This window comes from Leopardus geoffroyi, chromosome D4 (genome assembly GCF_018350155.1).
Source record: "Leopardus geoffroyi isolate Oge1 chromosome D4, O.geoffroyi_Oge1_pat1.0, whole genome shotgun sequence".
Classification (NCBI taxonomy): Eukaryota; Metazoa; Chordata; class Mammalia; order Carnivora; family Felidae; genus Leopardus; species Leopardus geoffroyi.
The window spans coordinates 9,198,779-9,224,103 of NC_059342.1; the positions used below are offsets into that span (position 1 = coordinate 9,198,779).

The following is a 25,325-nucleotide window of genomic DNA, read 5'->3' on the forward strand; positions in this document are numbered from 1 at the left end:
AAGAATTTAGCTCATGTCGAAACGGCCACATTTTTGCATTTGTTAACTAAGTAAAACCTATCTTGCCCCCATTAAAGAAGTGATGTCATGATTTAAAATACCCACTTGGAAGGATTTTACAAAAAAAAAAAAAGTTACTATAGTCCTCAAGGATTCAAACACAGGAAATCTTTTGGGAAGAGAACTTTAAAACTGGGTCAACATTGGAGGGTAGTAGGTGAAAGCATGCTGTTGCTTTTCAGGGTCAGATTCCTGGGAGGTTTAAAACAAACCACTTAAAAATGCACCTGAAGGGGACAGCACCCTACTTTCCCAGGGAGCCCTTGGACACCTGGGCCAGGCACAAAACAGGTATGACAATTACTTGTGCTCCGTGTTCACTACTGAGGTCTCTCACCTGAGTCTTAACTGAGTACTGACTGAGAATTCCCAACAAGCTTGGAAATCTGAAGAATACAGGAGGTTATGGCAACACAGAATGGGATGACGGTAGACTTGCTTTTGGTAATGGTAGTGGTAGCCGTTAAAAATCACCCCAAAGGGTAGCGTTAGGACCGTAGATATAGGATGTGCCTGAGTTACCAACAAAAATAAGGTTACATCAGGTTAATGCAAGGTAAATGACCGGATGTTAGCAGCAGTCTATAAAGGGCTCACGCAGCTCAGTAAAAACAGCAAGGCTTTATCAAGAAGCTTAAATGCTCGGGTGCTTGAGAGGCTCAGTCTTGATTTCGGCTCAGGTCCTGATCCTCGGGCTGTGGGATCAAGCCCCCCATCAGGCTACAAGCTGTGTGTGGAGCCTGCTTAATATTCTCTCTCTCCCTCTGCCCTTTTCCCTGGCTCACACGTGTATGCACTCTCTTAAAAAAATAAAAATAAAAGAGTCTTAAATACAGTTACACCATGGTACATGGTTCTACTTTTGGTAATCTATCCTAGGTGAATAAAATAATATATATGTAATACATAAGTATGTACATATAAATAGTTGCATAAATGATGTTCATCACGGCATTATGTAAAGCGACTAATGTAATGCATCCAAAATGTTTACTGGGGAAAGGACAACAGAATGTTAGGGAGTCTAAAATTATGAATTTTAAGATTATGCCTTAAAGAAGGGAAAAATCCTTGCTGTGACCTTCAATAAAAAAATAAATAAAAGAACACAGGATATCAGACTGTAAATGCAGTACAATTGCAACTACATTTTTAAAAAGTCATAAACTTAAGGACCAGAAGGAGATATGCCAGAGCATAAATAAATATTAACAACAATGTCCTCTGATTCAACAAAATGAGGATTTACACGCTAATGTATTTTGGAACCATATCATCATCCATAAATAAAGTAGGTTTCAAACACTTTTACTGGGTTACCTTCTTTGAAAACATGCTGTAAGTCAAAAATCTAATCTAATTTTTCCCAGAGAAATGGTATCTAAGAGGTATATGATCAGCTTTTATTTATAACACCATAAATAGCACATTTCACCAACTGGCACCATTTAATTCTACCTTATAAAGCCAAATAAAGAGAAAAGTAGAACAGAATAACTCCATAAAAATTTTAACATATCACAACCATCAGAATCTAATACCTTATTAAGGTCCAATTTATTTCTTCAGGTTTCTCTCCCTGAACTTATCACTAACAAGTCAAAGGTGCTCATCAGGACGTGGGATTCTGAGATTATTACTTATCTGCATAGACAAGCATTTTGAGGAAACTTTGGGAGAATCTACCATCTATCACTGGACTCTTCTAGAAAGTGACTCAGGATGTCCAGTTGCTTTTCCCCTTGTACTCGCCTGACATTTCCTAAGAGCAGGTAGAAATATACAATTGTAACTGCCCACCTGTCCACCTGAGGCCTTGGTCGCTGATTATACCATCTCATCTTGTAGACCTGGACGTGACTCAAAGAATGCGTTCCTTTCCAAAGGCAGGGACCTACCTGCCCTTCCACTGAGTATTTTGTCCTCTGCTCCGTCCCTTTGTCTCTCCTTGGTAATAGTGAAAACACTTCAAAGCTTTAGGCTGAAATGGGACCAAACTCAAAAGCACACAGCTTGGCAAGCAAACAATATCAAATGCCTCCCACCTGAGCCTCCAGTCCCAAGTGTCATTTTGTTAAAGGGACAGGTTCAAGGGGACACCAGAGTGCTGCTTTGTCCTAAATGGCTGTTTTAGCAAATTCTTAAGAAAGACACGAATGAGGCAGACCTTGCCCCATGAATATGCAAGAACATCTATGCCCGATAACTGCCATGTCTCAGAGCAATCCGTTTTATTAAAATGCCTGTAGAGTGGTTTTAAAGACAGTTTTATCAGACCATAAGAAAATCTGTTTTGTTACTCCAGCTGGGACTCTTCCTCCTCCCTCAGAAAGAGGTCATTTATGCTGGTGCTGGAGTACAGCTCTGCGAGGCAGAGGCCCTGTGCTTCCCCGGTCAGACTGACCCTGGAGGCCTCAGGGAGGCCCTGTGTGCCTTGGAAAGCAGACAGGCAGGCTAAGTTTATTTGCGGGCTGCCCACTTGCTTTATGTGGGTATAAGTGGCTGAGAGAATCATGAAGTAAGTGTCGAGCTGCCGGGAGTGAAAGTATAAACATATAAAAGTATCAATATTTGTCATGAGGAAAAAATAAAGTACTGAAATCCATATTTCCCTGAGCAAACCCTCTCTGGACTAAATGCAACTTCTAAGCTCCAGTTCAGCACTTCCCAAGGTATGCTTCAGGGAATACAAGCTTAATGAGTTTTTAACGGTTCTCCCTGGAAAGGGGGTTTTTGTTGGTCAAAGGAGTTTGGGATACACTGGGATGAACGAAGTTCAACAGGTTACTTGACAAAAGACCTCTCAGAGCCTCTAAGTGCACTGAGGGTTCTCCAAGAGGCTATGGTACCGGAATTTGAGGACCCCAGTCTGGGGAGCATCATCCCAAACAATGCGCAAGGCTATGTACGACCTCACCAGGCTGCAACTGCATAGAATAAACTGTCGGCTCTGATGCTGAGCCCGAAGCGTCCAATAAGGGGAATGCACAAGGAAAGGCTCTTCACCTCCAATGAATTTTTCTACAAATGTGTCCACTTGGTCACACTACCATTTTATGGCAATTTCGCCATCATCTAATTAGAGCTACTATAGGCAAAGGTGCTTCGGCCCGAGATCCACAGTCATAGCCTTCCTCCCCTAGTCAAAGAAATGCAGCATGTCGGGTGCTGACGTTGCTAAAAATAAATTTCCTCTAAAAGAGCTTCTAGGCTGGTCCTGGAAGGATGGTCAATACTAGCAACATAATCACAACATCAAGGGCTGCGAAGAGCCATAGAGTGGGATCGGATTTCCTGGGATGGAGTATGTGGGCTGGGTAGTCGCATGTGCACGCACACACACACACACACACACGCACGTATGCATGCACGCACACGGTAGGTAGGTATGCACGCGGCACCCACGCACGTGCGCACGCACGTGCGTCCTTTGCTCCTACCCACATTCCTGAGTGGCACCACGCGGACTCACCACCACGGACAGAGATCCAAGGGCTGTCCGTGGGTTCTCCTGGCTCACACCTGCTCTGGAATCTTGTCAGTCACGTTCCCACCGCCCTCACGCGAGACCCCCATCCCCCGCACGGCGTGGTCCAGGCCTACTGGGATCACGTGGTCTCTAGAGGGGCCGGCGTTTCCATATGGCCAGGGCTGCCCCCGCACGTGGGCCTGGGTGCCTCTGCCTCGCCCACCACCCCCACACTCTCCTCGGGGTTCCCACTAGGCCCACACAGAGACCTGACGCGTCCACCGCCCCCGCCCCATCCGTCCCCTCCCACCGTGTATCCACACGCTGTATACTCCCACTGTGTCCATGTTCTTCCTCGATCGCTTTTTCCAACTAGGCTTTAAGGCGTTCCGTCTTAGTCATTTCTCCCCCATCTGCGACACTCGCACAGAGACAGACATGGAAGATGCTCAGCACTTCTTCTGGACGCACAAACACCACTTGCACCCTAACACAGCCTCTGAACAACACCCGTCATAAACTCGGGGGCTTATGGGAAAGCACAGCATATGGGGCAGTCAGGGACGAGAAAGATGCCAGAGCCTGGAGGGAGGCAAGTGTCGAGCCCCTCTCTGTGGCTCTGGAAATTAGTTTAAATGTGTCTTCGGTGAAAACGTATTTATCTAGGTCCCAACTACATGCAGCCATATCCTCTCTGCAAAAAGGCCAGGCGTGACACTGGAGGCTTGCAATACCCTTTAAAGTTGTGATTAATCCACTTTTCACGGTCACATGACCATTTTGATGTTAGAGAGGGAAAAGGAGCTTATGTCTGTCCTTGTTTCCTGGGTTGGGCGTCTAGCCACATGGTGCCATTTAGACCTTAAGGCCACCTCTTCATGTTGGGGGACTGGGTGGTGAAGGTGGAAACGTTTACTCAAGACATTCCCAAATTTAAACGGACCAAACTAATGAAGTCAAGTTATTGCAATCCCAAAATGCAAATCCGGACTGCGTTCTTTCTCATAATGGCCAAAATGTAACATAATTCTTAACATCCTGCAGTTACACATGATGGTTGGAGTGTCTGCCTGGCTTCTGGGATTGAACACTGTTTACCGAACACCAATAGGAATGATCAAAAATCAACCGTCTGGGACAACAGTTCTATCCCCACACAGACGCGGGTAGGCACGAATCACTCCCACGTTTAATCTCCTTACACACACAACTGGGGATCGGCATCCATTCTGGAATGCCGGATGGAGGAGGCTTCAGTGCTTCCTCCTGGCCCTAGACTGGATCCTACATTAGTGGGGGAAATTGCCGTAAAGGACGTTGCAGGGTCAACCGACAAAAGGGCAATATGGCTGAGCAAGTGGCATACCCGTTTTTTTTTTGTTTTTTTTTTTTGTTTTTTTTATGTTTAAGCTGACAGAAAGACATCTTCAATGTAGGACTAATCGCTCCTAACCCCGAGAAATCACGTACATCCCCCTCCCTTCCCTTTCGCGACCAACGTCACCTCATTCGCAGGAAAAGCCTACGAGAAAGAGCAGTTCTGTTTTCCACCTGCAGCAGCAGAAGCACACAAAAGTCCAACAGACTGGCTTGGGACACTTAGGGCCACGGGGCAGGCACACCCAGATGGCGCAGGCAGGGAGCAAACCCCGTGCACACTGGGGTTAACTCCAGCACGTCAGACACACTGTGTGCACGCACACATTTCTTTGCACCCTGCAGGAGAGCCACGCAGCAGACGGGCTGTTCATGAAGCTTCTACAGCAAGGCAGCACAGAGTGAGGAGGCCCGCGGATGTAAGACAGAAGCTGCCCGAGGGAGGGAGAAGCAAGAGAAACCCATCTGTGAGGGGAGGTGGGCAGGCAGGCCGGCAGGCGGCTCCCGACAGCCCTTCTAAGAAGGGCATTTACAGGACGGACACACCCCAACCTCAGCGCAGCACAAACAACTTCAAAAGCCATGGCTGGGGGGTTGGAATATCTGCCTCACCGTCTCCCACCCCAAGTGGGTGTGTGGTCAGGAGGCTAGGGGAGCAATGGGCTGTTTGCTGTCCCGACGGATACCTGTATTGAGACAAGGGGATACAAGACAGATCCTGACCTGTTTCCTTCTATTTCCAACTGAGAATTACCGGGCACCTTCTCCACGTTACACCTGCGGTAGAGTAGAAAGAACACTGGAGTCAGAAGACCTGGGTTCGAGTCCCAGTCCGGCTCTTCCTCCTATGGTGGGTGACCTTGGGGGGATTCCTGTCACTTCTCCAAGCCTCAGACTGCTTACCTGCCCGCGTTGTCGACTCATAGGATTTGGGGGGGGAAACTACACAATGTTATGTGTGGAACCGCATTCTGACACACACACACACACACACACACACACACACACACACACACACAGAGTTTTCGAGGAATGGAGAGAAAAGAAAAAACCTTTCTCGTGACGTCTCTGAGACATTTCCTGCTTCTCTTAAACGCGAACATGCCTATTACTCTGGTTCCTGCTCCCTCTGCTCATGTTTGATGTGAGCATTAGGGTGCAGCTTCCGTGCGCTGCTCCAGAAGCAGCAGGGGGAAGTCAGGCAGCATTTGCAGGGGGTGGGGGAGCATGACCTTACCGGAGTGGTCTTACCATCCGAGGCGAGCCAGCTCCTCACGTGTAAATAAAACGGGCCTAGTACTTACCTCGGAAAGCTGGAGTGGAAACTGAATAGCACACTGCATGCTAATACAGCAGCCAGCCCTGATTTCTGCATGCCACCCAGGTAGCTGGCTCCACCTCCCAGACCTCCCTTCTCTTCAAGTCAGTCATTTGGACTGGAAAGGACCATAAATGGCCACCTGAGGTCTCCGGCCCTTCTATGGGCCTCTAGAGAAGCCTCTTCCATTGAGAACTCTGAAACTGCTACCCTGGTGTCCTTTATGTGGCGGGAACCAGAGCAGCGGCCGGGTGTGAGAAATCGCAGGAAAAAAAAAAAAAACTTCCATCCTGTCCAGACCTTACTCTAGCATCCGCAGGCTGCGTGTGGCCGCTCATAAAATCCCTTCTCAGAGCCACTCCCACTCTTCGGAGGGCGTGAGGCACCGCACAAAGGGAACAGCATAAACCAAGAAGAAGTGGAAAAAAGGTGGGGGGGGGGGCATTAGCTGCAATGTCTAAAATAAAAGGGAGAACAGGAAGGGACATGTTGGCAAACGAAGCTGGGAGGTCACTAAGGCCAGACTATGGAAGACTAGCTTTCCCTGCACTAAGAAGTTTGATCGCACTTGGGGAGGCAATGGGAAGCCATGCAAAGTTACACGACAGTGTGACAGTGAGCTACAGGCCCCGGACAGGCAGGATGAGGGACAGACTGGAGGCAGGGGACACAGGCAGCACACAGCTGCCCCAGGCCGGGCCTCCCATGACACGGTAAGGGCCTAGTGAAGAAGCATGTGGGACGATGGAAGACGGAGTACCCAGGAGACGTGCTGGGGTGCGTGTCAAAGGAACTTTGTACCTGAGCGCGTATCAGAACGAAGGCACAGAATTGGGAATACTTTTCATGCTGCTCATTTGGGACACTGGGTTGATGGTAATGTTAACCACGGGGATACAGAAGCCAAAACCAGACCACGTGGTCTCAGGACATGTCGTTAGGAAGGCAGAGAAACCTGGGAATGGTAAATACTCCCTCAGACATTTTACAGAACATGCTGTAAATAATTCAGAGGACGACGGGCAAGGTGCTGCGAGCTGAAACTAACGAAGACTACAGTTCACGGGAGATGCGAGGCTCTGAACAAGAGAGGTCCCTGTAGGATCATTTCGGATGATTCGGATAAGGAGGGCAGGGGGACAGATCTACACGGGTCAGCCATCTGATCACCTTGGGGGAAGGAAGAAAGGTACACGATACCCAAACAACCACAAAAAAAGAGTACAGGGACACGGATTTGGCTTTAAAAATACTGTTACTACAAATCTGTGTTGGTGAGACAATCCCAACAGTGGTGTGAACAGCCCGCCCTGGATCGAAGCCTCTGGAGGGTGATCAGTGTGGGAAGCACCTCCCCTCAGCCCCCCTGACACACACACAGTAAATGCACACCAGGTCAAGCACTTGAGAGAAAACCTCAAAACCAGGCATCTATCTATCTATCTATCTATCTATCTATCTATCTTTCTTTCTTTCTTTTCTTTCTTTCTTTCTCTCTTTCTTTCTCTCTCTTTCTTTCTCTTTTCTTTCTTTTTTTCTTTCTTTCTTTCTTCTCTCTCTCTCTTTCTTTTTTTTAACGAGAGCCCATCCTTTCTGGAGAATGGATTGATCAGATGGGGACCTTCAAAACCAGCAGCTCGGCCTTACTCAACTTGAGGGCTATGCCACACCCAACTTCAGCATGTAAAGGAATTAAACGGTACATTTAGTCGTAAGGCTTGCGGTCTACCCTGTCCTTGGAAAGGAGCTGAAATGTAAAGGAATGGCACACTGGCTCTCCCTTCCCAGGTTAAATGTCTTTATAATGATAGTTTTTTGTTCTTCTAAAAAGTGACCCTACACAAGAACTAATGTCATCGTGCCCTTGTGTAAGAGGCTCACATGACCCCCTGCTTCCCTGAATTCTCCTGGCTGGCCACCTCCTTCCTGGAAGGAAGACTGTTTACCTCCTCCAATGCATGCACCGTGAGCAAGAGGTGGGGAGTACTATGAGTTTTTTTGTTTTTGTTTTGTTTTTTGGCTTTTTACCCTCTGGCCCTGTTCTGCAGTACAGGGCTGGAAATACAGGAGGGATGCCATAAATATTTCCGGGATGAATAAATGATTTTCTACAATGTGAGTTGAAATTCAGAACAAGCCAAGACCTTCCCCCGCTCTCAGACCTATCAGGAAGGATTCTGCAAATTCAGGTCAAGATGACGACAGTCTGTCTTTAGGGAGGACAGCGGAGCCTCAACAGGGCCAGGGAGGAAGCAGCCCAGTGGTCACCAGCCCTACCGCCATCACCTCACTGTGGGCCAGGGTTGTGTCCACCCATCAGACCAGCCAGGCAGGTTTCTTCCGCCTCGCCCACTTCTTCCCTGTGTCCGTCCGCAAAGCTGGACGTGAAGTCCCAACCCTCTGCAGACAGCGAGGCAGGTCATCGTAGAATGCTCCTGCCACAGTCTTCAGACAATTGTCAGGGAGGGAAGAGAGGACACAACCTCACCTTCCATTTCCAGATTCTTCAGGGATGAGGACAATGCTCAGATTTGAAAAGTCAGGCGCAATAAACGTTGAACAAAAGCCACCGACGGACAGGACTGTCGACCAGGCGTAAGAAGGCGCTTCACGTGAGTTCAAGTATCCAGTTGCAAACTAATTACATCCTGAAGCACTGTGCAGATTGCTTCTAGTAACGTTTAAGAAATCACAACGAACAGAAGTGGAGTCAGAAGATGAGAGATAAGAGCCAGCGTTCCCATGTCAAAATGAACAAGGAGACTTGAGATTGCTAAGCTTGAGGAGGGCCCTCCATAAAAAGTTAGAGGAAATTATTCAGATGCCACGGGGCTATTTAGAGAAGATAAATAATATCATTTAAGTACTAGTAGGGGGTCTCTTAGAAAAAGCCATGGCAAGCTAACCTCATTTTATTCTTTCGGCGGGGTTTCTAGGTGGATAGATTGGAGAGGCCACAAATGTGGTATCTCTTGGCTTCAACCTTTCTTGATAACCTTGAGAAAGGACAGAGTGGGGGACACGATGGCGCAGTCCTGTGACACTACAGACAGCTAATCAACTTTAAGGATTGCTGTTTAGGGGCTCCTGGGTGGCTCAGTCGGTTAAGTGTCCAACTTTGGCTCAGGTAATGATCTCGCAGTTCATGAGTTCAAGCCCCACGTCAGGCTCTGTGCTGACAGCTCGGAGCCTGGAGCCTGCTTCGGATTCTGTGTCTCCCTCTCTCTCTGCCCCTCCCCCGCTTGTGCTTTGTTTGTTTCTCTCTCTCTCTCTCAAAAATAAACATTAAAAAATATTTTTTTTTTAAAAAGGATTAATGGTTAATACATTTATGTCAACCTGAAGTGATTTTCAGGTGCACATGACAGAGATCTGTCCTTTGCCTTTTAGACAGCTTATAGCAAATCTGATGGAAAAAAAAAACAACAAAACAAAAATACAAAAAAAAACCCCACAAAACAAAAAACCCGAAATGATTTACACAAGGAAACATGATTTTTTAAAAAGGCATAAAAATGATGTTATAATAGTAGACTGGAAAAATGGGACAAGAATCTTTTTTTTTTTTTAATTTTTTTTTTTTTTACGTTTATTTATTTTTGAGACAGAGAGAGAGAGCATGAACAGGGGAGGGGCAGAGAGAGAGGGAGACACAGAATCGGAAGCAGGCTCCAGGCTCTGAGCCATCAGCCCAGAGCCCTACGCGGGGCTCGAACTCACAGACTGCGAGATCGTGACCTGAGCTGAAGTCGGACGCTCAACCGACTGAGCCACCCAGGCGCCCCAAGGGACAAGAATCTGTTAAATGGAGCTGCATAAGGGAAAGAATGAAGTCGGTAGATACAGGTTCAAAAAAATCAAGCGCTTAGTTGACGTCTAACCTTGGCAACGTTCCAGGGAAGAAAGAGCTTTCTACCCGTTTTGGGGCCGGAGAGCTTTCCCATGTTCATGTGTCAGAGCTGTTGGAAGAAGTTAAGACACTCTTGAGGCAGGGTAACAGAATTTTGGTATCCAGACCAGGGAAGCTCACTGCCCTGCAGTTAGCCATCAGAATACCTTTGGAGGTATGGGTGCCCTATTCTATATGGGACACTAAGAAAGTAAGATGTGCCTAAGGAAGGGGACCAGGATGGTGTAGGTCTAGACAGCACTCTGAGAGCAAAGGGACGTGTGTCAGCCTCAAGGAGAATGGCCTGAGGTGGATAGCCATGCCCAAAGGACACTGCTCGGAATGCGGACGGACATACTCTCTGAACGTCCAAGTAGAACACCCACAAGTCAGAAGGGCTGAATCCTATAGGAAAGGATTGTTGTGCTTACAGCTGCATGTCAGTGTCGTTAACTGCCCCCTGACACAGCGCACTAACTCTCGGGAGGGTCCATAACTGCTGGATGGCAGTCTGTCAAAGATGGTGAGGGGGGCACGTCTGAGTTGTGGGAAGGTAAGCCAGGGAGAGCGAGGACCCCGAATCCCTCTAGATCTTTCCATTATCCAAGTAATTACGAGCCACGTCTCTAGACTCGGGATGGCTCTCCCAGCCCCTACCCTTCACTATCTTATTCTAGATCTCATCCCAGGGGTAATTTTAAAGGGTAGAGATGCAAACTGGATGGATCCTTTTTCTAAAGGAATAGCATCTTAGGTTAAATAGTACATAATGTTAGAACAGGATTCTTAAAAGCCTCCGATAGAAATAGAAAACAAGGCTTATCATAACAAGTCAAAACAAAGCCTTCTAACACTACTTGATTTGGGGAATGAAAATAGTAGGAATGAGCTATAGCTGACCAGTTCTAACTTTAAATAGCATTTACTGCAGAAAGATTTTACATTTGTGAAACACACAAAATTACTGGCTCTTTGGGGTCACATTTTAAAAAGTATCCTCCTTAAAAAAAAAAAAAAAAAAAAAAAAAAAGCCTGGCACTGAAAACAAAGGCAATAAATAGATGCTTAAATTATCCTAGTTCTTCATAAAAAAGAAAGATACATCTGTCCCAGAATCATGCAAGAACTTTCAAAAAAACTGTCTCATGAGAGCTAATTAATTCTTATATATCAGTTAAATATAGATGGCAATTCTTATCTAATACACCGCTAATCTGTACAACTGTCAGAACCCTAACACTTGAGGGAAGGGGAGGGAAGTTAGTACAGGTGGTATTTCTTGCACAGGTAGGCTGAGTTACTATATTAGTAGCTGACTTTAACCGAACAAAAATCTCAGCACATGGAGGGGTAGGTACATTTCCCAGCAGTATTTTTCTAAAACCAACAAAAATATAACAATGTATCCAATTAAGGCCCTCCTAATTTGAGCACCTCCTACTTGAGCACCAAGTTTGGGAAGAGAAATAAAACACAGAAATATTCACAATAAGTGCTTTTTTTTTTTTTTTCTAGACTACGAACACGAAATATACATGAAACATGCAGCAATGGGAAAGGGGCCCATACTCTCCAGAACCCACCTAAATGTGGGGGCTAACAGAACGGGCCTTAAGAGGGTACTTTGCAAGGAAGAATTGAATAAATACATTGAAACCAGAGAAAACAGGAGGAAAAAAGTACTCGGTGTCTGAATGCTAAAATATTTAAATACTCTTTCCCTACAATACAACCAAAGACATGTTCGATAATCAGTCCCAGTGAAACTGTGTTTTCTGTTTTTGGAGGGTGTGAGGGGACAGAAAGGATAGAAAACGTATTAGCAAGGACGCTTACTTTCAAGTGCTCAGAGCTCCATTTACCCACCTGATGAGCTAAAAGTAGTCTGAAAGGCTGATTATTAATAATTAAACGACTCAGCAAGCAAGCTTGGCCTGCATTAACTCCTCCAACTCGCCTGACGCCTCTGGAGGCAGGTACGGTAATCATTCCATTTTGTGGATGGCGAAAGTGAGGCTCAGAGGGGTTAAGGAGGTCGCCAGAGCGCCCCACAGGTAGTAGATAAATGCTGGAGTTAAGATTCAAACACAGGTAAGCTGAACCCACGTAAGAGCTTGTGTATCAACAACGGTGCTGTGCTCAGCTGAGGCGCAAGGGATCTAACCTCCTCTTCGGTGGTGGTTTCTAGGAAAGGAGTCAGTCCATAGCTATCTATGCCAGGAAGCCCAACACCCAGAAGCCTATGGAGCCAGCAGGTGATATAAATGAGTCAAGTGGGCCGGGCGGGAAAGCACGATGATAAATAGTAAGTGGCACCCCACATTAGAAGGATGATTTAGCAGGGTGACGGGTCGGGGGGAGGGCTGCGGCAAGCTGGAGCAGGAGAGCCCGTGGGGGGGCGGTGGGTAGCCATCTCCTCACTCCTACCCGTTATCACCTTGGGGAAACTCGGGTAGAACGCTGCATGATTTTTAGGTTTTTCTAAAAGGACGGAGAACACCTGAAGTTTACAAGAAGTCTCTCCGGGTTTTATGTGTTTGCTTTCTCCCCATCCCCCACCCAACAACATGAATCATGAAATTAATCAGGCTGTGGGCACTTTGTGGTCCACCAGCTGGTGACCTCTTTTGCACCGTTAAAGGAGGAGCTAGACGTCACCTGGAATAAAAGGCCTAGCTCCTAAACCTCTTCTCGGCTCTGTGCAGTGCTCCTGCCGCCCCAGACTCCACTCAGCAGGTTATGAGCAAGATGCCTGTCAAATACCAAGGCGCACCTGGTCAGAGTAACAGATGTCGTGCTCTGCTCTCCTGAGACAAAGGCAGAGAAGTTGGAGGCTTATGCAGGGTGATCCTCTCTACTTATTTTATTATTATTATTATTATTATTATTATTATTTTTTACACCAAGGGCTGATAAAATAAGGCGTCATTGTCCAAGCTGGTTTCCCGGAAACCGTTCCTGCCTGTGGCATATCTTCCAGGAGGGCTGGGGGCGAACAGAAACCTGACAGAGTTACTGATTCTTGGCTTACGAGGAAGCGTGTGCCCGTTCGCTCTGGTCAAAGAACGGACTGGTGGGCCAATCTTCCTTTCTGGATGGCTGTCATCCCCCTGTGTCAATGAGTGGCCTCTCCAAACCCAATATAATGGGGCTGCTCTTTGTTGCCACATGTGAAATATGCAAGGGGATGCACTTGAAAAAAAGAACAACAACAACAACAACAAAGACAAGTAGTAAAAATAGTAAGCAGAGAACCTAAAAACTCTGCAACACAAAGAAGGGCAGGAAATTCTGACTCTTCCACACACACCTCGTGCTACCACTTGTCACCATTTCTGGAAACTCCTTACAGATAAGGTAACGAAGACCCAACAATAAAACCCCTCAGTGGAAAGTTTCTTCCTGGTTACACGACTTCATCTTTATTAGGAGGTTTCTTCCTGATAGAAAACGAGCACTAAAGTCGCAAAGAAAAACTAAAATCACAACTTCGTTATGTGTGTTAAACGTTCCTGGATGTACGGAGCAACACTACTGTAAGAAAATAAAAATAAAAAAATAACCAAAACCGGATTAAATGCCGCTGTGCAACTGCAAGAAATACAGTGTTTAATTCTTTTGTTTCCTATCAACTTTTCAACTGGAACGAGATGTGATCTTTCTATGAAAACTGCATCACATGATTATCAAGCAGAAACCAAAACAACTAACCAAAATGTAGCCCAACTAGTTTATCTACTGTGTCGGGCTGACCGACACAGGTCTGGGGATGATAACGTGCCACGTGCGTTTCTCCACACTCACACTGAAAAGGTCTGTGAAAACGAGGTACATCTGCCAGAAAACCATGCGGTCTATGCAGTGTCATTAGGAAGGAGGAGATGTTGCTCAAACGAGGGCTCAGAAATACAAGTGTGTTGGAAGGAAAGCCGGAATGGTATTTCTGACGAAGCACCTCTTTGGTTTTCGACAGAGTCTCGACATGAAATATTTACCTTAAGTATGCTAGGATTCTTCTTTCCCAAACAACGCAACCCAGAAGTATAATTTCACGATGTCATTCCAGTCCTTCTACAAACAGGATGGTATTTCACAGATCCTTAAGAGTCCTGACTCCTCCAGTTTAGACTGTCTTTTTAATTTTTGTCACCTACACTATTTTCAAATATCCTCAACAATGCCTGGGAAAACACACAAAACAGCAATGGCAGCCATTGTGAAAATGGTACGACGAGGTTTCTGACACCTTTGGGCAAAAGCCATGAAACACAAAGCAGAAAGAACCTTACAACCCGGCGCATGCCTTAAAATACATCTTGCTCGGTAGTGAGTATCAACTCTGTCTCCGTGGAGGGGAGCAAGTTGTAGGAGTGAAACACTCACCTGTCTTTGTAGTTTATTACGGTATCAATGATTGCGTTCATCTGCTTGGTCAGTTTGGGGGGATTGGGGGATAGTTTCTCAGCTGGAGGGCGGCCTCTTCTCTTCTTAGCTTTTTCCACGTCTTCTTTGGCGGGATCTTTATCCACATTTCTTCGTCTTTTCCGCTTCTTGAGCCGTACCTCCTCTTCCATTTCTTCCAAATTGCCGTCTTCGATGGCCTGTTGTAGTAGGGAATGAAGGAGGAAAATTCAAGACAAGAGATTAATCAAGAAAATTTTAAAAAGCCAAGGTGAGTGATGAGAATCAAGTAAAACTAACAAAAATAAGATTAAAAATACAAGTTAACAGTAATCAGTCAAGTAAGAAGAGGGAAGACCGCCATATTGGATAAAATAATTCTTTAAGCCAAGTCTAATCTGGGAACAAAATACAGCGAGGGCAGGAAACACTAATAGTAAGAAGAAATGACAAATACAAAAAGGGCGACACATGTGAAGTGTCTGAAAGATAGCTGAATCCAAATGAAATTTTGGCTCAATATAAGAAAAAGACCTGAATTGTTTTACTACTATAAAAGGGGGGAAAGGTAAAACAGAAACAAAACAAAACAAAAAAGAGGTGGGTGAAGAAAAAAATTCCTCTAAGAATACATCCTTACGATCATATAAGCTCTGACCCTTCTCTGGGCTTTTACATCAATTTACTCATGATTCACGACATAAATCCCTATTCCATCCAGATTTTGTTCTAACGTAGCAATTAGTAAACAAGGAAACAGGAAGTACAAAGCCACATTCCTTGGTAAATGCACTTAAATCATCTGATAAAGAACACACACACTCACAGACAACAAACACTTTTTTCCAATTACCTGCAAACGCTTGCTTTAAACCAGAGCCAGCAGCACTAATGCAGAGAGATAATAAAATAGCTATAAAAACAACCAGGTATAAAAGAAACCTGTTCGTAAATGGCTAAAAGATCCATGTGACAGACCCAGAAGTTTAAACTTTTTTTTTTTTATCCCCCTGGTAAATCTCAAAACTTAAGAAAAATAAAGAAAAACTGCAATGAAAAAAAAAAAAAAACGAAACAAAACAGATAAAAGAAAATTTGACCATGAAAAAGAAAAAAATTTTTTAAAGACCTTTAAATTGCATTTCAAGATTGCTTTCTCACACAAAATAAACTGATGTTGTTATTTGTTCCTCCTGGCTCTCAATATTGCTTCCAGTATGCAAATGCTAATCAATCCTTTCTCGTAGCTGAAAGAGCCCTAATCATAAAGCAATTACCTTCATTTCTCCACAGCACCAAACATGGCTAATATTTATGATCATGTGAGTATAACAATCAATATAAAGAGTGATTACAGCTCAGACATAATTTCTTTCACTTGTGTACAATGCCTCCTGAAAAAGAAAGGTTTTATGAAGAAAACCTGGTACAGAACACAAAACAACCTGGCATGTTAAAAATGCTAGTGGGATTAAAAGAATGTTTTCTATGCATCTTCCAATGTGCAAACCCGAAGAAGCAACATGCACACAGACAGAATCCTAAGGGACAGTCTGAGGCTAGGCCTTAATAATCAAAAGACAATTTCCATCACGATCCTACAGTGTTCAGATAACCACTATGAAGGAGGCGAGATCTGATGAGTTATGAGGAAAAAGGAAAAAAAAAAAAAAGAGAGAGAGAGAAAAAAAAAAAAGCTTCCACATTATTTCATTAATATTCATTTGCCTAAAAGCAGGACACCCAAACTATACAGCTAAACACACTGCAGCTAAGCGAAGATTAAGAAAAGGAAATTGTCCCGCAAATGTTGGGGACTGAACATGCTAATAATAAATACAGCATGCAAGGCTGTCAACAGTTAATGGTAATGCTCTCCTCAAGCACCCAGTTGCACACAGAAATACGGAGAACACCGGCTTTTGATGTGTTACACACCTACACATGCCTGGGATGTAGTTCTACTGAATCTTCAAGACGGCAACGAAAAAGGATATTTACCTTACCACTATCGGCAGGCCGGCTATCGGAAATCACAGTTAGTGGGGATAAAATTAACAAGCCAGCAAAGCAGCGAGCTGCTAGTCTCTTCATCAGCTGATCAGGAAAAAAAAGAGAGCTGGGGAAAGGCTATGTTTTCATATACAAGTAATTTTATTTTACTGAAAATTTAATACTGAAAGGATTGTGGATACTCAAATCTGCTGTTTCATTCTACCTACTACAAGGCCCGAAGCCTTCCTCCTTCAGCCTGTTTTAATATTGACAACTACTTATCATATTTTTTCCCCCCTTATTATTCCAGGAAGCAGAATTAGAGATTTTTTAGCTCAGATGGTTTCTGATTCTTACTCTCATTTTAACAATTAAGCCAGTAAGGAAACAAATTAATATTCAATTTTATTAAAAAAAATTAAAACAGTTTAAGCTTTTTTTTTTTCTTTTTTTGGTATCTTAAACCTCATTTTAGTGCCTTAAAAAAAAAACAGGCTGCATGTTTTTGGAGCAATCTCAGATGATCTTTTTTTTTTTTTGGATAAAAGAATTTTTTTCATTAAATGCATGTCGGTAAAAGCAATGTGCATGTTTCCCAAGTTCAAACATTTTAATACAATGTCATTCTTCTCTTTAAAGAAAATCCCGAACAACTGTGATACTTCCCTTTCAGTTTCGTGCTGTAAAATTTTTCATTGTTTTTCTTTTCAGTGGGATCCATCAAGAGGGGGAAGTTGTGAAAAGGATATTTCTACTCTCACCCCCTCCCCTTAATTTGGGGGGGGGGTGGGAAACGGAACAAAGCATAAGCTTATGATATTTGGATTTATCAATCTCTAAATCTGGGAATAGCTAAGAAGCGAAAACAAATAGCAAAAAGGAACTAATGAAACAATGTTTATTGCAATTGCTCATACGTGCAGATTCTTATTAAATTTAGATTTTTGGAATCACAAGGAAACACACAAAGTACTGACCATTATTCCCCTTAAATTAAGGTTTTATGCAGGAATGCCGTCAGCTACAAAACATCTTCCCTCCTCCCCAAAGACCCCAAACACATCCATATGCAGTACTGTATGTTCAGGGATTTCTAAGGGTCTTTTTCTAATGGAAATCAATTCACTAAATATTTCCCAGTGCTTTTCGCACTTAAAGAAGTAGAGTAAGATTACTCCTGCATGTAAGTAAAATTATTCATGGAAATTTAAAACTGTTCTTTTATTTAAAAAAATTATTTATTACACTGGCTCAACAGACTCAACTCAGTGCTAGGCGAGGGGGGGGGGTGCCACGAAAAAAAAAAAAAAAACTTGCTACACAATGCTAAAGTACTACCCCGAAAAGAATGCCCTTCCAAACCTTTTACCAGCACAATAATGAAATAAATCACAGAAGCAAACCCCCAGTTTCCGACTGGTGACGTGTTGGGCAAGAGTGCGAGCCCTAATTCAACATACAGACGGCTCCCATGCTGAACTGCCTCTAGATTTAATGAAGTGAATAGGAAGGAAGTCGGGGGAAAAAAAAGTGTACAAATAAGAAATTAACACTTTCCTTCCCTCTCCGAACGGTGAGATACAACTACGGCGAAGTTTGGTGAGGCACTTCTTTCCTTAAAGGCACACTGCACCCATTTGGCTCTGAATGTCACTAAAAAAAAAAAAAAAAAAAAAAAAAAAAACCCTTCTGGTGATAAAAATCCCCAGCCAAGTTAAAATAGTTAAGCATATTCCAGCCTGTGTTTTTCCTGAATGAAGCTGGGAATTACTCCTTCCTCCACTGGATGGCAACCTTTTCTCCCCCCCACCTTTCTTTCTCTTTCTTTCTGTTTCTTTTTTTCTTTCTTTCTTCTTCTTCTTCTTTTTTTTTTTTTTTTTTAAGAATACATTTTCACAACACCAGAACCGGATAAAGACTGGCTCCTTCTTCAATTAGCTCTTAAGAAAGCGGCATGTGGGTTCTGATAACAAAATGCAGGAGCCAGTCCTGCAGGGAAAGCGGTTTCCCAGCAAACACTTTTTGCAGCCTGCAAGGCACATGGCAGACTCGACTGAGGAATCAGTCACCACACGTGGGTCTGGTGGTGCCCCTGTCATCCCGACACATGCCGTGTCTTTTAGGGGAAGAGAGACGGTCGGCAGAGTGGGCATTATCCCTGCTCTCCTCTCCCCGCGCTGCAAGGGGGTGCTGTGAATACGGGACTTCACAACCCTACCCGGCGGAACAGAAGGGATCCATGCCCGGGAATAGGTAAACAGAGACAAGCAAACAAAAGCCACAAGCAAGTAGGAGGCATTGTTTCACTGTGGTCGCCTTTTTCCGCCCCGGTATCTCTAAGCCCGCCACACAGAGGGGCACAGACCCAGCAGCGGAACAGACCATCTTAGGAAAAATCAAAAGGAGTAATTCTAAAGACATCAAGACAATGCATGGGAAATGTCTTGGATAGGAAATGGGAGATCCAGTATTCTCATACCCAGCTCTGCTGTTTAAATACCACGTTTCTGCCTACGGACAAGGGCTCTGGCTCTCTTGGCGGGTCCTCCTCCCTGAGGAACTTGAATTAGGGTCCCAAAGAGGACCCTAGATGCTGCCTGGGTGGGGGTGGGGTTACAGATTGAGGGCTAAGCATTAAGGCAAGTGGTTAGGACAATTACATATCAATAGGAGTGTTTCCTGGAGACCACTCACAGGCTGCTAAACTTGATTCTAATATTTGGGGAGGCTAAACCTCCCTCACGCCCTGCAGAGACCCTGAAAGCCAGTAAGACAGGTAATGATGCCAGCGGCAGCCATGACCAAAAAAACAAAACAAAACAAAAAGTGGATTTTTAAAGAAACTTGAAGATTTCACAGGAAATTTTCTTACAATAGGCATCTTTAATAACAGCAACAAATTGAACATGGAGTTCTGGAACTCCTACTAAAAATGCCAGCCCATTTCAGCCCCTTGGTTTAATAAAGACCACAGCACTTCTGGATACAGAATTTTGGACTCGGGGCCGTGGACCACTTTAAGGTTTTTGTTTGTGTGTTTGTTTTTAAGTTTATTTATTTATTTTGAGAGAGAGAGTGAGACTACAAGTGGGGTAGGGGTAGAGAGAGAGGGCTAGAGAATTCCAAGCAGGCTCCGCACTGTCAGCACCGAGCGCAAAAGGGGCTTGAACTCACAAACTGTGAGATTATGACCTGAGTCAACATCAAGAGTCAGACGCTTAACCGACCGAGCCACCCAGGTGCTCCTGGGGCCATTTAAAGTTTTTGATCATTACTATCCCCGAAAGCAACCTGTTAGATCACTAGGCATGAAATCAAACTCCCAAGGTAAAATAAGCTGGACACCAAAGGACAGATAACTGTGTGATTCAACTTACATGAGGAAGAAGAACAGAGGTCACAAGGCAATGAATGTTGGGGAAAGTGTGGAGTTATTGATTAATGAGTACAGAATTTTGGTTTGGGATGATGAAAACATTGTGCAGTATCTCCCGGTGATGAATGCACAGCAAATTTGCTAAAATGTACACTTAGACTGGTTAAGGTAGCACATTTCACAAACACATGTGTTTTTTACAACAATAAAAAAAAAAAAAAGTCCCGGGATGGGGGGAATAAACTCTGTAAATATTACACAAAACAAAACAAACCCAACTGCAGGTTCATACGTGTTCCCTTCACCTTCACACACAGCACACAATACCACAGAAATCTTGCTGGCTTTCCTTCCAACCTCAGACCCTATAGCATTTCAACAGGTAGCACGTTCAGTCTTGCCCTCACTAGTGACTAGAAGCCTTTCCAAAAATTCTTATTCATTCATGTGTTATTAAGGAAATACCCAGGATGTGAGAATACACCTGTATAGAAGGACATACCTATCCACAAACTTCATAGTTTTGTTAACAAATGCCTCAAATATTCAAGGAGAGAGATGAATTGATCTAAAAGGGTTTTGTTTTTTGTTTTTATCATGCTGGCTTTTTCTTTTTTCTTTGTCACTGTGGTGCAATTGACTGATGTCCTATTAATTCAGTGGACCTTCATTTCTTCACTCGTTCGTCAGGCACCAGGGTGCTGGAGACTGAAATGGGCAATGCTGGCCATTAAGGGCAAGTGTGTGGAGCCTCTGTTAACCTAAATTTCTGTTCAGCGACTTTCCATCACTTTTGCGAAAGTGAACCAAGGTGCTCTTTCCCCCTAACGCCCTGAGGAAGCTACCTAAAGAAACCTAGGGGAAGGGGGGAAAAGGCGCGCGTATACAATTGAGAGAAGGCAAATTAGACCCCTATTTCAGGTCAAAGCCGTTGTGGGGTGGGAAGAGGGGAAAAAAAAGTTTAGGAAGCACAAAAAGAATTTCAGTCACAGGATCAACTAAGAACCCAGAGGGCACCTTCTGGGGAATATTAAGCACAGTACTCTGTTCAGAACGTGACTGTTAAGAGTTAGTAGAGGGTGGCCCTGTAGACCCTACCACGTTACAAACATGATGTACTGACACCTTTGTTCTCACACGTTAGGCACGCACGATGCTGTAGCTCCCTTGGGTGGAATAAAGAAGCAGAGAGAATTTGTGAGCCAGCAAAAGGCTTAGAGAAACGACGGAGAATTAAAAGAAACACAGTTCTGCTTTCTTCTCCTGAGACCATTTATCAGTTACTGTAACTCGCAACCCACTCATGCCCCAGGGAAGGCTTCTCAGGGAGGCCCGGGTCACTTCACACTTTGGGGTTCTCAGTATGTTAAAATAAAAAATGAGACGCCAAAGATAGGTAACAACAAACTGTGGTACAATTTCAATGCTTACCAAGCACGACATGATGGGGGCGCCTGAGTGGCTCAGTCGGTTGAGCCTGTGACTCTCTTGATTTCAGCTCAAGTCATGATCTCACCGTTTGTGGGATCAAGCCCTATCGGGGTATGCACTGACAGTGCGGAGTCTGCTTGGGATTTTCATTCTCTCTTTCTCTCTCTCTCTCTCTCTCAAAAAAAATATCTATCTATATATCTATATCTATATATCTATATATCTATATCTATATCTATATCTATATCTATATCTATATCTATATCTATATCTATATCTATATCATCTATCTATATCTAAACTGGCAGTGCCTGGGGGGCTCAATAAGTGTTGGACTTCAGCTCAGGTCATTCATTGATCTCGTGGTTCATGGGTTCAAGCCCCACATCGGGCTCTGTGCTGACAGCTCAGAGTCTGGAGCCTGCTTCGGATTCTGTGTCTCCCTCTCTCTCTGCCCCTCCCCTGCTCTCTCTCTCTCTCTCTCTCTCAAAAATAAATATTTAAAGAAAGAAGGAAACTTAAAAAAAAAAAAAAAAGAAGAAGAATGTGATATTTTTGAAAGAGACAGGTCATGTACAATGACAGAAGTGAACCTCATTCGGAGGTCCTCCAGCCAAAGAAATGGTTCTCTCACGGGCTTGTCTGGGACAGGCCATCGAGGAGCAACAGAGCCCTCCTCCGGGCTTCCAAACTGCGCGTTCTTTGGGCTATAAACGCGCCCTGGGTGAAAAGCATCAAATCCAACAAAAGGGTGGCTCAGAGTAGGGTGCCTGTTCCCCCTGAGGCAGAGGCCAAGACCAGTAATAGCCCAGTTAAGGCAGAGAACACCTAAGGAACACAAGAAATCAAAAGCACTGTAGCCTGGGGCCATCTGGTAAAGCAAAGAGTCTCCTTTCCAACCCCTCTGAAGATACATGGCATGGTGGATACTTCTAATGCCCCTGCACCACCATCATCACCAGCAGCAGCAGCAGCATCACCAAACCCCGACACGTACTGCTGACACAGGTGCCAGGCACTCAGTGCTTTACATACATTTGCTCATTTAATCGTTACAACGACACTGTGAGGCAAGTACTGTGTCCTCAGGATACCGGTGAGAGACGGAGCATCTCACTCCAGATCGTAGACAAGTAAGTAGCGGAGCCAGGATTTGCGCTCTGGGGGTTTGGCTGCATTAAGCCACACCCTTAACCAGGATATTATTCCACTTTACAGCACAAATGAGGACTGAGAGCCCCATCAGGAAAAGGCTAATTACGCTTCCTAGGCTTAGGTGAAGAATGCACGTAAAGACCCAACATGGCGCATCTTAAGGAGACTCTCAGCAGGAAAGATACACGCATGCACACGTTCTCAGTTGTCACTTTGCCTGCAAAGCACGGGGACCATAAAAATGATGGTGCAATTTGAAACTGCAAACCAGGAAAGCACGATTTCTTCCACGTCCCTTAACAAACGTACACGCCAAAAAATTAAAAACTCCTATTGCCGGTTATATGCACACAAGAAAATGAAAAACATAGTAAAATGAGTATCTATTTAGTACATGAATTTTAAAGCACTAGAAATGAGCATTAAGAGGACTTTTTGGGGTTTAAAAAAAACCGTATCAGTATTGGACAGCATTTGCTGTCTTCTCACCAATTAACTTATGATACAGAACAATCCTTTTCCCTAGGCTTTGGCAAAACGCTCAGGATCAGCTTCCAACATTTTACTCTTTGCCCTTTGGATGTCGTGAAATGTCTTGCTCAGATGAACCCTTGATGTGAGGATTTTGTTCTATTTTTTAACTGCTGTCTCTCCCTCTGGGACATCGTCATCCTTTTCTTCACGAGCACCTTCAACCAACTTCCTCTGGCTGAACATCCAGACTGTTCTTTATGGGCACTCTACGACCTTACGTTTTTGTTGGCTTCCGTTCTCCATAGAGGGGTCTTCCAGAAAAGACCAGTCTCATCAGCAGTCAATACGGGATGATCCTTGGAGCTTGGGTGCAAACTTCACAGCAGTCCCCCCCTCGTCGGCCCCTGGCAGTGCCACTGACCCACTCTGTTCGCACCTACGTCTGAAACCTTGAAACGGGCCTTTTCTGGTAGACAAGGTTCTTCTCCAGTCTCCTCGTAATCACATGCTTTTTCAGTGCAAAACTTCAACACTTTGGCCTGAACACTGGCCCAGTTGTTCGGGATTTATATATATATATATATATATATATATATATATATATATATATAAATATACATGTATATATATGTATATTTATATATATACAATGTAAATATATAAATATATAATATAAATATATAATATATATTTATGTATAATATATAATATAAATATATAATATATATGTATAATATATAATATACAATATAATATATATAAATAATATAAATGTATATATTTATTTATATGTATATATATATGTCTTCAAAGTAAATGTTCAAATTCAATTTAAACTGAAATACACTGTGATGACTTTAGCCTTTATTTTTATGTTCATTGGACTGTTTCCAGGGTGGTTTATACTGAAGTTTCACACAAGACTCCTCCAGTCTTCGCAACGATGCCACCATTTTCAAATCCAGTCACATCCAAATTCACTTTCTGTGCGTTTTTCTTCCCCCCTACACTTACGCCTTTGGAGGCCGATGCCCTCTCGTGACTATCTACTTCGGTAGAGTGTTGTGCGGGTCTACCACTGGGAAACAAGGAGGCACCACAACCACATGCTTCACCATCTGTCCCTGGACTGAGCAACAGCCACTCGATGACCAGTCACCAACACACTTTGAGAACAGTGATGGGAACGGTCACGGACCATCATGCGGGTCTGTTACTTACACAGCAAGGATCGAAGAGCCAGCCACCAAATTTGTACTTTCTATAAAGACACGGTATATCATGGCCTTCTGGTATACCCCGGTGTGTTTCCCCTCCCCAACTCCTGTGGTGGGGTCCTAACCCCCCGTGTGCCTCAGAATGTGTATGTATTTGGAGACGGACCCTTTAAAGAGATAATTAAGGTACAAAGAGGTATTAAGGTGAGCCTGAACTCAGTACAACTGGGGTTCTCATAAGAAGAGATGTGAAGACACAGGGAGAAGATGGTGTCCACAAGCCAAGGAGGGAGGCTGCAAAAGAAATCAACCCTGTCAACACCTCGATCATGGGCTGCTAGCCCCCTGATCTGTGAGAAACTCAATTTCTGTCCTGTAAGCCACAACGGTCTGCGGTATTTTGTTCCTGCAGCCACAGCAGACTGATTCACCTGGTAACCGACCTTCGTTACTGGGGACTGAGGTTTTTTAACTCTCTCACGGTAATGGAAATTTGTGTGCACTGGAATAACACCAAGTGAGGACCTCCTCAAGGAGCGGAAACATCCCTTTGGGTAAGTGACGGCAGCCTTGGTCTTGTGTGCCCATCCTATGATCCAAGGGAAACTGCCCTGCCCGTAGGGCTGGCCGCCCAGCTGCTACGCTCTGTGTTTGGTCTCACCTGGAGGGACCTGGAAGGTGCCATGTTCTCAGGCCGGTCTCCTAGCTTGGGTAGGGCCTGGCAAAGGGGTCTCTCCATCAACAGAAGAGCGGCCAAAGTAGTTCACTTCTCTTAGGAATCGGGACTGCTGGCGCGGAAGAGGCGTCTAGTGGGTGAGGGAGTTGAAGCTGCACGAAATGAGCAGGAGAGCCGCTGGTCCCAGGGAGGCTGTAGCTCCATGTGCACAGGCACATACTCCTCACTGGTTAGACTTCCCCAGATACGTAAATACGGGCACGCGCAGATGCACGTATACATATACGCACAGATACCATTAGAGTGTCTGTCACAGGGGAGTGCCTGGCCCCAGCACCACTTGAGAAGCCAACCTGGACACGTAAAGTTTCAGATTTAGGTTTGCTCAAGTTGCGCTTCGAAATAGACGTGAAGTTATTTGTCAAGGAAGACTGACTTTACTTAATTCCAGGTCAGCAAAGCTGAATTTTCAAAAGAGAATCCTGAG

At 44.4% G+C, this 25,325-nt stretch overlaps 1 protein-coding gene across 12 annotated transcripts in view; it reads right to left on the reverse strand.

Moving 5' to 3' along the window:
- Positions 1–25,325, reverse strand: part of SMARCA2 (SWI/SNF related, matrix associated, actin dependent regulator of chromatin, subfamily a, member 2) — a 180,984-nt gene that overhangs the window by 23,639 nt on the left and 132,020 nt on the right. For 7 of the 12 annotated variants that reach the window (XM_045468707.1, XM_045468713.1, XM_045468710.1 and 4 more), the window contains 2 exons: positions 14,497–14,714; positions 5,630–5,683 (listed from right to left, as the gene is read on the reverse strand). In XM_045468707.1, coding sequence (XP_045324663.1) covers positions 5,630–5,683; positions 14,497–14,714 — 272 coding nt within the window. Of the gene's footprint in view, positions 1–5,629; positions 5,684–14,496; positions 14,715–17,961; positions 18,163–25,325 lie in introns of those variants that run through there. The other 5 variants (XM_045468714.1, XM_045468715.1, XM_045468717.1 and 2 more) reach the window with 2 other exon arrangements.